Raw genomic sequence first — 16,673 nt, forward strand, 5'->3', positions numbered from 1 at the left:
AGATATTTTCAAGGGGAAAGAGGGGTGAGCCAGGCACCCGCAGGACTTGTACACTTTGACAGAGGCATACGGAGTGGCCGGGCGCACAAACAAAGAGATCGGCCGAGTTTGGCGCTTCACAGCGCATTCCAGTCGAGCCACGTACGTCTATCTCCGTGCGAAATCTGAACATCCTTCTTTGTCCGCAAGTCCCTGGTCTCCCGGAAATGTTCATAAAGAGCCAAGCAAAGGCTGTTTTTATAATTTTTTTTCCCGTTTCCATCTATTGTCTTCCTTTATGCAAACGGACATGTACCTGATCTACAAGTGAGGGCAAGGCACTGAGTGTCAGCTGAGAATCTAGGGTCATTCGGTGTAAGAATAAAAAAGAATTTTGGGGGGGGGGGGGGTTACAGCAAATCATGAGGTCTGCACTGTATCGTACACAACAGTGAGTCAGTCCCCCAACGGCGTCGTAATGAACTGTGGTTTGTGCGATTGTTTCAAGGCAACAACACTTTGTACTCGCTCTCTTAGATGAGAAGGCCAATGATGATAGTCCAAGTGTATGTGAGTGTTTCCCGAGCCGAAACAAGCAAAGGAGAGACGACACTCAGGCCCGACCCGACTCTTCCTATTCAAAGTGGTCACACCACCCCCCCACCCCCCACGCCGCACTACCTATGCTCCCTCCTCGCCCCTTTCCGCCCGGCGGACGATCTCCTCCAGCCGCTCCTGCATGTCCGCAAAGATGCTCAGTGCCTGCGCCAGCTTGCCCTCGCACCTACCGCCTTCTGCGCGCGTAAAGGCCATCCGCCACAGCGCCTCGTCGCGCACCGCGGCCTCGAGACCACGCCGGACCTCGCCCGCCGGCGGGGCAACAACACCCGCTGCGCCAACGGCCCGCGCGGCTTGTGCTGGGGCGCCGCGCCAGCTTGCGGCCGGCGTAGAGGCGAGCTCGGCAAGGAGCCGGGGGGGAATGGTGATGTGGTGGACGCCGGCGAGCTGCATGACTTGGTCGACTGAGGTCAGCGAGGCGGCGACGACTTTGGTTCTTTTGCCACCGCCGTTGCTGCCGCTGCCGCTGCTGTCGTAAGTGTCGCTGTTATCTGGGAGGGAGTCGAGGTAGGCTTGGGCCACGCCGGTGAAGGCGAGGGCGGGGTCGGGGTCGGTGTAGCTGCGTCTTGGTTGTCAGCAATGGCACCCTACATAATCGTCTGCGTGCGGGTACGTAGGGGAGGAAGGAGGACATACCCAGAGTCGAAGTGCACGCGTAACTCGTTTACGTAAGGGGCGATGTAGCGGCATCCGGCGGCGGCTGCCAAGGCCGTCTGCTCGAGACTGAAGAGAATGGTGGCCAGGGTGGCGATGCCCTTCTTCTCGAGCTCCCGACAGGCTTGGAGACCTTCCCAGGTAGACGGGATCTTGATGCAGACGCGGCTGGTGTCAAAGTCAGGGGCAAGCTGCTTGAAGTGGGAGATGATTCCTACATGGGACGACATCAGCCAGGGCTCAAAAGTAACAGTGACCTCCCCGTTCGATACTCACGCTCGGCATTCTTGGCCGTCTTTTCGGCGGAATAGGCCAGCTTTGGGTTGGTCTGCACGTGTACATAACCGGTTGTGTGGGGGGCCATCCGAAGGGAGAGGTTGACCATCTGTTTTGTGTCGATCTCTTAGTTCGGTGGCCAGATGGTTAAGTGTAGAGAGTGAGTGGAGATAATCACCATCAGCTCGACTGCCAGCTCCTCTAGCGTTGCATCTTTCTGCTTGCCAAATTGCCAGTGAGCGACCTTGAGGGAGTCGGCGATCAACTGTCGGTGAAGGGGTTTCCCATCGCTGCCGACTTTGGATAGCTCGGCAAACGCAATGGCCTAGATACTCGGGCTGGTCAGCATCTCATAACGTTACGAGCTAAGCCTGGGCCCCCGAGGCGCAACAAGATGACCGACCTGGTTTGAGGTGCAGTCAACAAATGGGCCAAACTGTTCGGCCACTGCTCCAATTAGCATTAGCCTCTGTTTTCAAGGGAGCCGAATGTGTCTTGATAATGCATCTTGATAATGTCCATGCACATGTACCGCACATGTACATACTAGGGAATCAGCTTGGAGTAAGTAGCTTGCCTTGTGCGTCCAGAGTGTCACAGTCGACACTACTTAGCGTCCGCAATTGGTCGAGGAGGGTAGCCATCTTTGCAATCTCTCCGGGGTCCTCGGCCGTGCTGCGTTGGGTACTTCCGAAGACGATTGGTATGAAGAGAGTTGAGTTACTGTTCCGGACAAGTCGGGTAAGGTATGGTACGGAGTATTCGGTATGTCATTACACTACTTTGTCTTGTCCCTAGAGACCGGTGCCGCGGCGGGATGAGAGTTACAGCCTGTTGATGATGACTTTGCAACGCGCTAATGTAGAGGCAGGTAACCAGTCCTGGCGGGGTCGAGTTCGGCCCTGTGGAGGCTCCGGCAATAATGGGCCGTGTGGGGCCGATTTGATGCCGTGGACTGGCGGACATTCCATGCTCTCAAGTACTAAATTAAATTGTAAGGCGACGATGTGGTGGTTCGGGGCCGTCAGTACTTGATCAGCCGACTAGCTTGGACTTTTTGCTGGCCACAGCCTAACGACAACGCCGCCGCCGGCCTTCAGATTGCCATCAGCCTCCCAGCAGCCGATTGTCATGAGCCACTTGCCGCGGGCCGCTGTGGATAATCCGACAGGTGCTGCTGGGTTCGAGAGGGAGGAACACTAGCAGGACCCCCAAGAAGTTGATTTCGATCAGGAAGGCAATGTGTAAACGAGAGAGCGGCTGCGCGAGTAGCTTGGGATCCCTCTCCTCCCAACCCTCGATCTTCGTCATCCACGCTCGCGGAACGTTTCGGATGCTCGTTTAGCTGTCAGAGGGGAGACCAGGACTGTCATTTGTGCAACGTTGACGCGATTTGGCGATTGAGCACATAGGCGCCGGGTCAGAATGGAGACCAAAACCAACGTCATAATTCCGTCGGTCGGGAACGCGGAGGGAGACTATTATTTTCACAGTATCAGGCAGGTGCTGGCGGCGAGGATCGCAACACAGTCCAACCGTTCTTTCACTTACTATTCTCCAACTTCCTATTTGTTGGTCAGCACTGGCCGCAGCGCTGGCCAGACACAAACAAGCTGCGGGGCATTCATTGTTCTCGGGAGCCCCACTCTGCGGGGAACCACTGCAGCATCTACGGATTACTGCAGTCGAAGCCACAACTGACTGCCGACAAGCCACGCTCAGTTGCCACAACCCACTCGATTTTCGGAGCTGGCGGCCAAGCTTCGGCCTCGGGACCAAGTTGAGAACGATCTTCTTGGACGCCAATTGCGCAACGAAATGGCGATGCCGCCAGGCGCCTGAAATACATACGATGCGGCCGCCAATTCAACGCCTCCCACTTCGGCCAGGCGTCCTTGAGAAGGTGTGCTGGCAATGCACGCATCGGGCTCTGCGCCAGGCCGATCAGGCGCCGCGAGTTTCGAGCGCTGCGGGCGCTCCACGCACTGCGAGGTTCTTTTCCAAGTCGGCCCTTCCGCGTGCCCCGGCCTCTACGTCCGCCCTGCCGCGACAACGGTTTAGGGCCGGTTTCTTCCTTTCTAACGCCCTCCTCGCCCGTTCCAACGGCACCTCGGTCGCCTCCCAGCCCACCGACAACTCGGCGCCGGCTGCCAATGCTTCTTTCGCCGCCTCCGTCGCGACCACAACCGATGCTAGTACCCATGTTCCTACCGATGTGCCCCTCCTTCCACATCGCCGACGACAAGCCGCAAGGCGTGATGCGCTCCGGCAACAACAACAAGAACAAGGACAAGGACAAGGACAAGAACAGCAAGAACAGCAAGAACAACAACGACAACGACATGGAGGACAAGAGCAACCAGGCAATCCCTCGCTAAACTCCATGTCCGCATCCCTACCCCCCGACGCCTCCGCCCGCCTCGCCGACACTGCAGCCCGCGCGCCCGCCGACTCCCTGCGCCGCACCCTCTCGGCCCTCCTCTCGCTCTCCAAGCCGCGCCTGACCGTGCTGGTCGTCCTCTCCGCCATGGTCCCCTACGCGCTGTACCCGGTGCCCGCCTTCCTCTCCCCGACGGCCCTGGCCGCCTCGACCCCGTCCCTGTCGCCGCTCACGCTCCTGTTCCTGACCACCGGCACGGCCCTGTGCTCGGCCGCCGCCAACGCGCTCAACATGCTCTACGAGCCCGACACGGACGCCAGGATGAGCCGCACCCGCACCCGCCCGCTGGTCCGCCGCCTGCTGAGCACCCGCGCCGCCGTCGCCTTCGCCGTCGGCTGCGGCCTCGCCGGCACCGCCGCCCTCTACCTCGGCGTCAACCCCACCGTCGCCTTCCTCGGCGCCGCCAACATCGCCCTGTACGCCGGCGCCTACACCCCGCTCAAGCGCCTGTCCGCCGTCAACACGTGGGTCGGCGCCGTCGTCGGCGGCATCCCCCCGCTCATGGGATGGGCCGCCGCCGCCGGGGAGAGCGCCACGGGCGACGGCACCTGGAGGGAGCTGCTCTTCGCGAGCGACGGGTCGAGCCTGGGCGGCTGGCTGTTCGCCGGCCTGCTGTTCGCCTGGCAGTTCCCGCACTTCATGCCCCTCTCGTGGGGCATCCGCGACGAGTACAAGGCCGCCGGCCTGCGGATGCTGTGCTGGACCAACCCGGCCAGGAACGCGCGCGTCGCGCTGCGCTACAGCCTCGTCTTCTTCCCGCTCTGCCTCGGCCTCTGCGCCGCCGAGGTCACCGAGTGGAGCTTCGCCCTGACAAGCCTGCCCGTCAACGCCTGGCTGGTGCGCGAGGCCGTCATGTTCTGGCGCTACGAGGGCCACAAGGGCAGCGCCAGGAGCCTGTTCTGGGCCAGCGTGTGGCACCTGCCCGTCATCATGGTCCTGGCCCTCGCCCAGAAGAAGGGCATGTGGGCCCGCGTCTGGAAGAGCGTGGCCGGCGAGCCGGACGAGGAGGAAGACGAGTTTGACTACGACGAGGACGAGGCAGCCGAGTGGGTCGAGCATGCCCGGCCCGGAAATGTGGGCCCCGCGGTCGGTACCCGGAGGTGATCCTCGGTCGGAATTTCTTCTTTGACTGGCCCACCTGTAACAACAACACATTTGTTGGTTGTACTAGTAAACAACTTTCATGTGTATTTTTTTTTTTTTTTTTGACTATCTTGTGTACGAAATATCTCGGTCATTTTCTTTTGACACACAGCATGGCCTGAGAAAGGGGGGGCACATGCACAGCCTGCAGTGCCGCAGTCAGCTGCACGTCATCTCCGGTCAGCACTCTATCTTGCTCACTTCGGCGTTGGCCAGAAAGGGTATACTGTCACGAGCGGAATGGTGCCGTCATGTGCAACAAGAATTCCGATCCTTCGTCCGCGTGCCTCGCTAGGATGCTTCAGCCTCAGAATCGTTGTCCAACCCAACCGAACTCCACATCAGACCGCTCCAAGATCCACGCAAATCCAACGTTGCATCCGGTGATCCCACAGGTCCCAAGGCTTGGCACCAACGCCTCTTCAGAGTGTGTATGCCTAGATTCCAACCCACATCACCACAAGAATTCCATTGACTTTTGTTGTTCCCCGCAACCCCATATATATGGAGCCCGGTGGCTTGGAAGAAGAAGGAGGAGGAGGAGGACGATGCACGATCTCCGGTTGGCGATCGGTACCGGGGTTTCCAGTTACGAAACACCCTTGTGCCGCTTCCACAGGCTCCGTCAAAGCGACGCGCACCAGTCCTTCCTTGCCCTCGGCCCGATGTCTAGACAACAACAGGTGGAGTGCATCATGCTTGGGAGGCAGGGCCGGTTCCCGTAAGGATGGCCCCGTTACCAGCAGAGCAAAGCGTAGCAAAGTTCCATAGACCTCATCCGTTCGTCCACCCCTAACCCATCCGTGCCGCTCGCGCATGGATCTGCCCATCAAATCCGCTCGAAACGGTTTCCCAAGCCTTCGTGCCGCACACGTTCCCTCGTGATACGAACCTTTACGAGACCCCGCCAACCTCTGACCAACAACCGGTAAAGCTGCTGTGCCTGCGCCTCGCATCTCAGCCCTACGAGCGTCTCCTGGGCGCCATTACACTACAACGATGCTGACTAAGGCCAAGAACAGTGGAAGTTAGACAACTATAATACGGATGACCATGGCACGCAAGATCATGATTTACGCCGGAGTCGAACCGCTGGATCATGAGAGACTCGATGGTATTATATATCAGCCATGCAAGAGATTAAGCATTAAAGGAGAGTCATCCCGAAGCAACACAAACGCAGGAAAGAGAGAAGGCAATAATGAGAGAGACCAAGAGAGAGAGGTAAGAAAGAAAATGGAGGACGAGCAATTATCGCGTACTGAGTACTGCCTAATATGCGGCACAAGGCGCGGCCGGTCCTGTTTCAACGCGGCTTCCAGACCCAACAGTAACCCCCCCCCCCCCCGGCCCAACAAAACCACCAGCGGGCCCCCGTAGAAATCGCACACCCCTTCTAAGACGGGGTGAGAGACTGTACGAGTGAATCAAACACATACACACAGAGAGAGAGAGAGAGAGAGAGAAAGAGAAATCACAGAAAAGAACACGCCCCAACCCCACACCGATGCCAATTCCGTATCCCCTCTGCCGGCCTCTCACTCCACTCCCCCTCCCAACCACCAAACGCCACAGCCGTTTCGCGCCTCTTTTCTGTGTCCAGAAGAAAGAACAAGAAAAAAAAATGGCCCACCCATTTGACCGGAAACACCCTGATGATTTTTGTTTCTTCGTGACGTGACATGACATGAAAATACAATGATGCACCGAAGCCCACCCAAACCCAAACCATACCTAGAGACCCAGAGCCCACAAAACGCCTGATGACGGACAAAAGAAATGATGCATGATTAAAGGAGAAGGGTGTAGACAGTAAAAAGGAGCGTGAGCGGGAGCACAGGGGAGAGACGAGCGGAAGAAATGTCTTTGCCTCCCCGACTGCCATGTCATGCAACTTATCCAAACCCAGTCCAGGTATTAGAGATGTAGTTGAACGATAACCCATTGTATAAAAAAATAAAGAGGAAAAAGAATAACAGAGAGAAATGAGAAGAAAGGAAAGAAAAGGGCAAGGCAAGCATCAGCTGCCCTGTCCCCTATTCATGATGGCGTCGATGCCCATGTCCCCGACGCTAGGCAGCCTGCCGCTGTGGCCTAGGTATGGGCTGGCTCCCTGGCTGGCAGACCCGCTTGCAGATCCGGCACTGGCAGCACCAGCCTGCTGGGACGCGGTGCCATAACCGCCCACGGTGCCGGTGCTTGACACGCTATTGCTGTACCCGTGCCCGTGGTGCGCTTGGGCCTGCTGCTGGTGTTGGTGGTGTCCGTACGGGGCACCGTACCCGTGGCCGTAGCCGGCCGCGGCGGCGGCCTGGGAATGGTGGTGCGCGTGCGCGCTGTGGTGGTGAGATGACAGGTAGCCGGCCGCGGAGCCGGCGGACCCGGAGCTGCCCCCAGGGGTGGAATGGGTGCCGGTGGTGGAGCCGCCCGTCTCCGGGGAGCTGTAGGATTGGTCGGCGACGTCGACGTCGTCGACCGGCGTGAGGCAGTCGAGGGCGCCGTCGGGGTCGCCGTACGTGGTCAGGGGCTGGCCCGACTCGAGGCGCTCGCGGCGGGCGTAGGCGCGGGCGTGGGATTGGATATTTTTGAGGCCATTGGACATGCACTGTTGCGCGGAGGCAGCTGAGGTTAGCACGAGATGGCTTGGGGGAGAAAGGGGAACTGAAAGCTAACCTGCATCTCAACGACGTTCCATTTCTCGCCGCAGCGAGATGCTAGTGGTTGCCAAATCTCCTTGCGCATGCTCATGTACTCCTTACACAGGCGCTCCAGCTTCCGGTTATCAAAGTCGTTCTGGCCGCGGCGCTCCATCAAGCGCTCGTGCCTCTTCCGACATGCGTTGCCGGTCTTGCCAGGAAAGGCTTCCCTCTGGATCTGGTTCCAGTTCTTGCCCATCGCCCGCAGCGTCAGCAGCGTCCGGTCATCCTCCTGGTTCCACGCTCCCGACGATGCCCGATGTTGTGTCGGCAGTGCTCCACCCACAGGCCCGCCTATCGCGGTCCCAGTAGTCGGAATCTGGAGAGGGGGTACCGCGTTGACCGCATATGGGTCGTACCCAGGCATGGGTATCCCACCAGCGCCGGTCGTGGAGAGATCGCCGTAAAACCCCGACAGCTGCTGCCGCGGGTTCTGGTAGTAAGACATGGCGGAGACTGTTGATGAGAGTGACGCAGGAATATGTTGTTGTTGATGTTGTTGGTGTTGTTGGTATTGCTGATGACTCGATGTCCGGGTCAAGTCGGGCATTATTCGCAGGCTTCCTCCTCAGGCCTGTGTCCCTCTATTTTTCAAGGTATGTGGGGCCGGGAGCGAACGGGAGTAACGGTGGACCGGGCCACCTGAAGAGATAGGTTGGTCGATCGGGTTCGAAAGCGATTAGGGCAGGCTTGCCTCGAAGAAGAGATCTCGACGATTCGGCGTAAGAGAGAGGCACCGCCTAGAGACGAAGCTTGGATCAGTATGGCGATGGCGATACAATTATTTTGTTCCAAATGAAAAGGCTGGCCAGCAACCACCGGGAGATGCAAATCGGAACGGATGCGAGTAGCTTGGAAGAGCGAGAGAAAGGAGGTAAGCAAGAGGGAGGAAAAGAGAGTAGATCGCGGGGCGGTGGGTCGAAGGGCTCGAGGACTGGGAGACTGGCTAAGGGCCGGCCGGAGTGAGGAAGGAGAGGCGGTCGACTTATAATATCTCGGGGCTGAGATGGAGACCCGGGTGGAAACAACCAAGATTAGGCGAGTGGATGGTTGTCCTTGCGGGTCCGGATCTGCAGCAGGGTTCGGGAAGTTGAAGTGCACTGGAACCGGGGGTAGCAGATCTGAAACAAGGGTAGAGCTAGAGAGAGAACCTGCTTTAGTGAAACTGAGCAAGTGTACCTGAACGACCTCATGGAGCGACCAGCGGCCTCTGTTAGTGGCTGGCAGGTTTCGGATGGCGTTTGTTTGAAGACGGGCGGCTACAAAGTTGGCCATCTCTGGGTGGACTGTCTTGGAGGGCGGTTAAGACTCGAGGGACCCCTACCCACTTTCGAGGGTGTTCTACCGCTGGCATCCGGGGGGGGGGGAGAAAGAACGAAGGAGGCGGGGTGTGTGTTGGGGGGAAGGTGGGGGTGGTAACGACTGAACAACTGATGTATAGTGGTAGCGCAGGAAAGAACAAGCCGGGTAAGCGTACGCACCGCGCAGTAACTACGGAGTTGCCAGTCGCGCTTAGCAACCCGGGAATAATACACTTCAAGAGATCCATACACAGATCCATAGGACATACGCTGGCAACCGTGAATGCCAACAACTCAGAGCCAACGGTGTCGGGGTCCTCGCTTAGGAATGGTGCGGACTGTGCCGCTACCTCGCCATGGCTCTCTGTACGAATTACACCAGTACTGCCCACTTTGACGCAGGTACCAGTGGATCTCGACTTGGATTGCCCGATATGGTAGGAGCCTCCACCGTTGTGGGGTGCAGAGTCCAAGTTATGGAACCTTGCAGCTCAAACAGTCAAAAAATAGAACAGGGTGCGCACGGACGGCGGCTCGGAAGCTTGTTAGCCGCCAGCCTTTCAGCCTCGTGCAGACCTGAGCAAGCCTTGTCTCAGAGTGGCCCATCCGCCATGTCTTACTGACTGTGGACGAAATAAGTCCCGTTTTCCACGGCACTCAGGCAATGATGGTTCGCTTCGAACAGATCGGCCTCGACATAAACAAGATCGTCGAAAAATAACCGCAACGCAGGCAGCCAGGCAGTCAGGCAGTCAGGCAAACAAACAGGCAGGAGCACAATGCCAAATCTGGAACCACCTGGATAACAAAAATGGAAAGTGCCGGGCAGGCCGGCCGGTCGTCAACGGGGTCAATCAAGATCTGACCCAACCTGCGACTGGCCGCCTTGCAGATGTGGCCAGCTGTCGGCCTCTTCGAGGCCCATGTGGACCCGACAGAACGGAAGCCTCTCGGCGTGTGGGAAACGAGAGCTGTTCCGAAAAGCTCAAACAAACAAATGCTACCCGTCTCTGGCGCGCGACAAACCACCAAAGTAGATCGAGCGTCTCGCGGAGCCTGGGCGCGTAAAGATTGCGAAGGGCTACGGTCTTTTCAGTTCTCGGTAAGAAGGTCGCAGTGATTGATGGAAGCGGGGAGACCGCCGAGGGGATAACATGTCGGGGTTTTCGGAAAGAGATGCGGAATACAGAGTAACTAATTGCAACTTGCCAAACGCTGGTTGCGCGCGCGCTCTGTAGCCGCGGGCCGGCGATCAGCGGCGGCAACGCGGGAGAGCTGCGCTCGAAGAGCCACTCGGCTCTGGCCGGCTTGCTCCATCGAAACAAAGGGTAGCACAAGGAAACGGGCCATCGAAAGTTAAGATGAAACATGGCTTGCTTGTAACCCGGTCGTCAGGGAGCTGCCGGATTGGCTATCTGAAGCATGGGCATTCTCAGGACGCAATGTTGCATTTTAAAGAGTTGATCAAGAGCGCAGAGGCGCGCGTTAAATCTGCCCAGTACACGCCAATCTCTTCCCGCTTATAGTGGGGCTCACTTAAGATTGGCCGCGTCTAATTGGTTCATTCTGCAAGCTGAGTTGCGAGAAAAGCAGGATACCTCTCCTGCACGTAAAACTTTTTTATTGGCCCTTTCGTAGAGTGCGCTAACAATTTTCTGCTAAGAAAGCCAAATATGTATTAACGAAGTACGGAGTAGACAAAGGGTCTTTCTCCGAACCCTATCAGCCACTTCATTTTTTCCGCTTTCGCAGGGTACCCCGGAGTACAATTCGACCGGAATTGGCAAACCAGGCCAGATGTTGATTCAGGTTCTTACTTGGTAGGCAGTACTCGAACCTCGTGATGCAGTGGCCCCCTTCCTGGGCAGCTCCCGAGTTCCGCGCGCCTCGCGCACCATCTCAGTGGGTGCGCACATGCTGCCATCAAAACAAGGACAACAAAAGAAAACAATAAACATGCCTCCCATCTCGACAGAACCGCTCTGCCTTTCTTATCATTTTTATTTAACCGTCCGAATCTGGCGCCTCCCGTCTACGACTAGCGCCGCGTCTCAAACCAGCTAGCTTCAGTCGACGGCAATTCTCGCGGGGGAGACACCGTATTACCGCTGCTATTGGACTCCCAAGCGAGAGAGCAAAGCGGCTCCCTGGCGCAGCACCCAAGCATCTTGTGTTGCGGCGCAGATGCAACACCTAACAAGAAAACCGGCACAACCATTGGCAACTGTTGACCATCGCCCTTGTCATTTCCTGTAGTCACTCCAATTCGATCTTTGACTCTATCCACGCCTCGCTCGGCCTCACCATCGCCCTGATGACCGGGATAGCGGGGATGAGGTGGTGTTGGATTGCAGGCCGAACCAACGTCGGCCCCCAAACCAAACGGCCGTTTTGTTTCGAAACATTCAGGCCTTGGCTTGGCCTTACCCGGCCAAGGCTGCATCTTTGGCCAACCTGCTGTGTGATCTACCGGAGCCGGGTAATCAATGGGGATGGAGCGCTGACTAACACGAGGCCCAAACTCTCGGCCTGGCTGCCGGGCCTAGCTGCCGGGCCTGGAACCCGGGCCGGAGTGAAGCTCGGAGAGCATACCTGACCACATAACAAGCCTTGATGTTCTCCGACATGCACACACGCACACACACGATACGGAACCCACAATGACATATGCGCCGTCATTGAGGACTCCTCAGGTTTTCTCCCTGGACAAGCCGAGCCGCTGTTGCAGACTATACCACGTGCTCACATCTATGACTCACAGAGAACTGACTGAGCCGCACGAGCGGTGCATCATCTCACCGAACTAGTGTCTACATAACATGAAGGTTCCCACAATTATTGCGGTCCTTTTGAGTACCAGGAGGAAGAAAGGGAAAAAAAGGGGCGTGTCGCCGTACGCCAAGAACCGGTCCCGAATTGCTGGTCAATGCCGTCGAAAGTGGGTTCCACCAAGCTCCGAGCCGATAAATCGTCTGCCGGCCCCGCCCCGTGATAAGCTTGCAAGGGACCCGAACAACTCGAATCGGCAATCTTGCCGTCTGCATTCTCTCGCAAAGCCGTATCTTCTTGAGGCCGAACAATCTTCACGAATGTCACGAATATCCCGTTTGCGTAGTCCACGGCCGCTGCTACGGATAGTACAGAGTTCGCGTACATACAGATAGAGGTCCTTTAGCAAGTCGACCGTGTTATGGGCCGTTGCACCGGACGGCTACATCAACGGCCGTGTCGGCCCTTGAAGATGGCCATTACGAAATCTCACTGCTTAAAAGTCTTACCGGCCACACACACACACACAAAGTTCACGTCGTACAGAAAAAGAAGGAAAGAAGGTGAGATTAAGGTGGACTGCAGTTGAAAGGGCGTATTCTACATTGGAAAAAGGGCCGATTCCAGAAGCCGAGGTGTCGTCTACGGACGGCGCCTGGAGACGGTGGGCGTACCGCCGACCCGGCTCTCCATGGTCACGGAAGCAGCAGAGGTATCAGAGTTTTTACCACGTAGCTACCATCTCTGGCAGATGCCTGCATCTGCTGAGCGGTGCAGCAGTTCTGCACCCCAAAGAGCCAGACCGCCGGGAACAGGGCCGGTTGTTGGACCCGAGGTTGCACTGTCGCCATCAGATCCATGGTCGTCAACACCTTGACCGTCATTTGAAACACTCAGCACGTGGGAAATAAGGGAACTCCGCCGAAACAACCGGTATACCATGACGGGATGCATACAACCAGGTGAAGGCTTCTTGAGCTCAGTCTCGGTCAGTCTCGACATGACGAAAATTTGGCCGAGATCATTCCATTCCCTTCGAGATGCCAGCAGCCAAGCAAAATCAAGCAAATCGCTAAACAGATCCACCCAAGGGCATTGAGATGCCGAAAAAAAAAAGCTTGGCCACACCTAGCGAATCCTCCCCTGGGGCTCAACTCCCAAGCCACATGCTTGATAAATACTGTACTCGTAAACAAAGAAGGTCCAATTTTCTTCCCCTTCTTGAAACGATCCTCCGCCTTTCAGACACTGGTCCAGCCCATGGGAGAATTAGGCAGGATTGCCGGCAACGGCAGCGCAACGGCAGGCAACCAGGCCTGCGCTAGTGCAGTGTTGCGCGGTGTGTGGAATGCGCGCCAATGGGATCACGGGCGGGCCGAGGGGAAGCCTGAATTTAGGCTAAATCGGCCCCGGCTTATTCCCCAAGCCGGGGGAAGTCCCGTGTGGATCCCGGCCCCCCTCTCGTGGTCGCGGTCGCGGGTGGTCATGGTCTTGGCTTCTCGGCTGCATCGGGCGATGCGCTAGCGTCGCATGTTCTTGGACGGCAGATGTGCGAGCTTGTTTTTGTTTTTTTTTTTGTCTGTGTGGGGGCACACACACGGCTCTGGATAACAACAAGAACTAATGGAAACGGCCCCAAGAGGGGAAGAGGACAGCCGGCCGAGAGGTATCAGAAGGGTGAACCGGCAAAATACGCAAGCAAAAAAACATTCGGCCATCACCAACCAACCAGGTCCGGGCCTGGCCAATGGTACCCATCCAACATTCATCCGGGGAAGTACAGTACGGGCCGATGGGGAAAGGGTCTGTGGAGATGCGGAGCCAGAGCCACTCTCCGCATGGAGGAGCAGCAGCATTTCTCCAATCCGCTCCTCGGGGCCCATACAGTAGTGTACACTAGAGAAGGGCCGGTAATACTCCGTATTAATGGAGCTATCTCCGGACTGGCTCCAACCTCACGTGGCCCCGTTCCCGGGCAATTGGACGGACAAGGGTGCAGGGCGGCCAGTGGGAACCAGGCATGGCATGGCAGGAGTGGATGCCAACGGGGCGAGCCACTTGCGGTGTTGCGGTGTTGGGGTAATATCGCCGATCACAGGCCGTCCAGCCAGATGGTGTTGCAGCCTTCCGTTCCTCCAGGTGCGTGGTAAGCGACCCGACCCAGGGACAACAGAAGGTGGGGGAGAAGGGGGAGGGGGGGAGAGACGCGGATCTTCCCACTTGAAGAAGCTTTTTTTTTATTGCTTGTTCCCTCCCCGCGTCTGCTCATCCGTTATCTCTATCTTGCCGCGTCCGGGCAGAAGTTCGGGATCTTGGATTCCCTCTTTCTCCGCCTCCTTTTTCACACCATCATCGCCTACTTGGATCGCCTACTTGGATCGCCTACTTGGCCATTGAACCCCGACACCAAGGCTTGGGATCCCCTCCCGACGTTGTCGACGTTGCCGACCTGACCGACACGACCTAGACATAGATATCGGATTATATCAGCAGGAGAGAACGAATATCCCAAAATGGGCGCTGGCGGAGGCGGCGACGCCGGCGCGTTCTACGATGCCGCGCTCAAGAAGCGGCAGGCCATGATGGGCAAGAGCGGACCCTCGGCGCTGCTCAAGAACTTCCGGGTCTTCCGTATCGCAGCCTTTGCCTGCATCGGCGGTGTGCTGTACGGCTACAACCAGGGCATGTTCTCTGGCGTCTTGGCCATGCCGTCGTTCAACAGCCGTGAGTGCCCAACCCGACCCGTCCTCGATAGCCCACATCTCTCTCTCTCTCTCTGTGTGTGTGTGTTGGTGTCGGGAGCGGAGCGACTGAGACGGAAAGGAACACACAGACATGGGCGAGTATACGACGAACCAGACCAAGAAGGGATGGCTCACTGCCATTCTCGAGCTGGGCGCCTGGCTGGGGACGTTGCTCTCGAGTTTCCTCGCCGAGGTCCTGTCGCGCAAGTACGGAGTCCTGGTGGCCTGCGCCGTCTTCATGCTCGGCGTTGTCATCCAGACGACCGCGGTGTCTGCCGGGCACAACTCCATCCTGGCCGGACGGTTCATCACGTGCGTATATCTCTCCTTGACTCATGGGCCGGGGGAAAAGGGCGGAAGAAGAAGAAGAAGAAAGTAAAAAGATTGCTCAGGAGGATTGCTGACCGTGTGATTGGTTGATTGCAGTGGTATGGGCGTTGGAAGTCTGGCCATGATCATCCCCATCTACAACTCCGAGGTTGCTCCCCCTGAGGTCCGCGGCGCTCTGGTGGCGACCCAACAGCTGGCCATCTGCTTTGGTATCATGATCAGCTTCTGGATCGACTAGTGAGTCTTTTGGGGTTCCTGGGTCTCTCCCCCCCCCCCTTTTTCCACCCCACTACCACCACCACCACCACCCGTATCGAAGCCCAAGCTCTAACCCGGAGGCAGCGGCACCAACTACATCGGCGGAACAGGCGAAGGACAGAGCGACGCGGCATGGCTGCTCCCCGTCTGCCTGCAGCTCGCGCCGGCCGTCATCCTGTTTGTCGGCATGATCTTCATGCCCTTCTCCCCGCGTTGGCTGATCAACCACGGCCGGGAGGAGGAGGCGCGCAAGGTGTTGTCCGAGCTTCGCGGCATGCCCCCCGACCACGAGCTCGTCGAGATCGAGTTCCTCGAGATCAAGGCCCAATCCCTGTTCGAGAAGCGCTCCATTGCCGAGATGTTCCCCGAACTGAGCGAGCGGACGGCCTGGAACATCTTCAAGCTCCAGTTTGTCGCCATCAAGAAGCTCTTCCAGACCAAGGCCATGTTTAAGCGCGTCATCGTTGCCACCGTGACCATGTTCTTCCAGCAGGTCCGTCATGTTTCTCTCGCCAATCCCCCCCCCCTTCTTTCCACCTTCCATTCCCCGCGATATCATTTGCGCTGACATGAGATTCTCACCCCCCCTTTTTTGGATTTTTTTAGTGGACGGGCATCAACGCCGTTCTGTACTATGCCCCCTTTATCTTTCAGCAGCTCGGCCTCGACCTCAACACGACCTCGCTCCTGGCCACGGGCGTGGTCGGCATCGTCATGTTCATCGCGACCATCCCGTCCGTCCTGTGGGTCGACCGGGCCGGGCGCAAGCCCGTGTTGACCATCGGCGCCATCGGCATGGCTACCTGCCACATCATCATCGCGGTGCTCGTGGCCAAGAACATCAACCAGTGGGCCGAGCAGCGGGCGGCCGGCTGGGCGGCCGTGTGCATGGTCTGGCTCTTCGTCATCCACTTTGGCTACTCGTGGGGTCCCTGCGCCTGGATCATCGTCGCCGAGATCTGGCCGCTCAGCACGCGCCCCTACGGCGTCGCCCTCGGCGCTTCCAGCAACTGGATGAACAACTTCATCGTCGGCCAGGTCACCCCCGACATGCTCGAGGGCATCCCCTACGGCACCTACATCCTCTTCGGCCTGTTGACCTACCTGGGCGCGGCTTTCATATGGTTCCTGGTTCCCGAGACAAAGCGGCTGACACTCGAGGAGATGGTATACCCCCCCCCCCCCAAAATTGCCCGCCGTTGATCAATCGAAACACTTGCTAATCACGGACAAAATACCACGCATAACAGGACGTCCTCTTCGGTTCCGAGGGTACCGCTGCGGCCGACTACGAGCGCATGGAAGAGATCAACAACGAGATTGGCCTCAACCAGATCCTGCGCGGCGAGGGCCGTGTCACTGCTCCCTCTACGTCGGATGCCGAGAAGCCCAAGGGTGCGGAACAGATGGAGACTGTCTAAAAAGATGACGGTTAACAAACTCCCTATAATGTGTCGCTTGGCGA

The 16,673-nt window shown here is 57.7% G+C and overlaps 4 protein-coding genes across 4 annotated transcripts; 2 read left to right on the top strand and 2 right to left on the bottom strand.

Annotated features, from left to right (window-relative positions):
* Positions 1-433: 433 nt before the first annotated feature.
* Positions 434-2,380, bottom strand: MYCTH_2308351 (uncharacterized protein). Its single transcript, XM_003665003.1, has 6 exons — positions 2,105-2,380; positions 1,931-1,974; positions 1,706-1,852; positions 1,528-1,636; positions 1,234-1,465; positions 434-1,156 (listed from the first exon to the last, which is right to left on the bottom strand). Exons 1-6 carry the CDS (start codon positions 2,169-2,171, stop codon positions 661-663), a joined length of 1,095 nt encoding a protein of 364 aa, XP_003665051.1. The 5' UTR covers positions 2,172-2,380; the 3' UTR covers positions 434-660.
* Positions 2,381-3,288: 908 nt separating this feature from the next.
* Positions 3,289-5,152, top strand: MYCTH_2308352 (uncharacterized protein). The gene has a single exon (XM_003665004.1). It carries the CDS (start codon positions 3,911-3,913, stop codon positions 5,069-5,071), a length of 1,161 nt encoding a protein of 386 aa, XP_003665052.1. The 5' UTR covers positions 3,289-3,910; the 3' UTR covers positions 5,072-5,152.
* A 1,812-nt stretch (positions 5,153-6,964) lies between these two features.
* On the bottom strand, positions 6,965-8,460 carry MYCTH_2308354 (uncharacterized protein). The gene is made up of 2 exons (XM_003665005.1): positions 7,784-8,460; positions 6,965-7,715 (listed from the first exon to the last, which is right to left on the bottom strand). Exons 1-2 carry the CDS (start codon positions 8,252-8,254, stop codon positions 7,131-7,133), a joined length of 1,056 nt encoding a protein of 351 aa, XP_003665053.1. The 5' UTR covers positions 8,255-8,460; the 3' UTR covers positions 6,965-7,130.
* Positions 8,461-14,389: 5,929 nt separating this feature from the next.
* Positions 14,390-16,629, top strand: MYCTH_96047 (sugar transporter; the record flags this gene model as incomplete). The annotated part of the gene is made up of 6 exons (XM_003665006.1): positions 14,390-14,600; positions 14,710-14,932; positions 15,047-15,187; positions 15,293-15,701; positions 15,815-16,375; positions 16,459-16,629. 6 exons carry the CDS (start codon positions 14,390-14,392, stop codon positions 16,627-16,629), a joined length of 1,716 nt encoding a protein of 571 aa, XP_003665054.1.
* Between the last annotated feature and the right edge of the window lie 44 nt (positions 16,630-16,673).

Source organism: Thermothelomyces thermophilus, chromosome 5 (genome assembly GCF_000226095.1).
Source record: "Thermothelomyces thermophilus ATCC 42464 chromosome 5, complete sequence".
Taxonomy (NCBI): Eukaryota; Fungi; Ascomycota; class Sordariomycetes; order Sordariales; family Chaetomiaceae; genus Thermothelomyces; species Thermothelomyces thermophilus.

Coding starts and splice junctions, on each gene's coding strand:
- MYCTH_2308351 (XM_003665003.1), bottom strand. CDS start 2,171: ATGGCTACCCTCCTCGACCAATTGCGGACGCTAAGTAGTGTCGACTGT. Junction 1,853..1,930: donor TTGACTGCACCTCAAACCAG/GTCGGTCATCTT, acceptor CCGAGTATCTAG/GCCATTGCGTTTGCCGAGCT. Junction 1,157..1,233: donor CGCGTGCACTTCGACTCTGG/GTATGTCCTCCT, acceptor ACCAAGACGCAG/CTACACCGACCCCGACCCCG.
- MYCTH_2308352 (XM_003665004.1), top strand. CDS start 3,911: ATGTCCGCATCCCTACCCCCCGACGCCTCCGCCCGCCTCGCCGACACT.
- MYCTH_2308354 (XM_003665005.1), bottom strand. CDS start 8,254: ATGTCTTACTACCAGAACCCGCGGCAGCAGCTGTCGGGGTTTTACGGC. Junction 7,716..7,783: donor GGAACGTCGTTGAGATGCAG/GTTAGCTTTCAG, acceptor TCCGCGCAACAG/TGCATGTCCAATGGCCTCAA.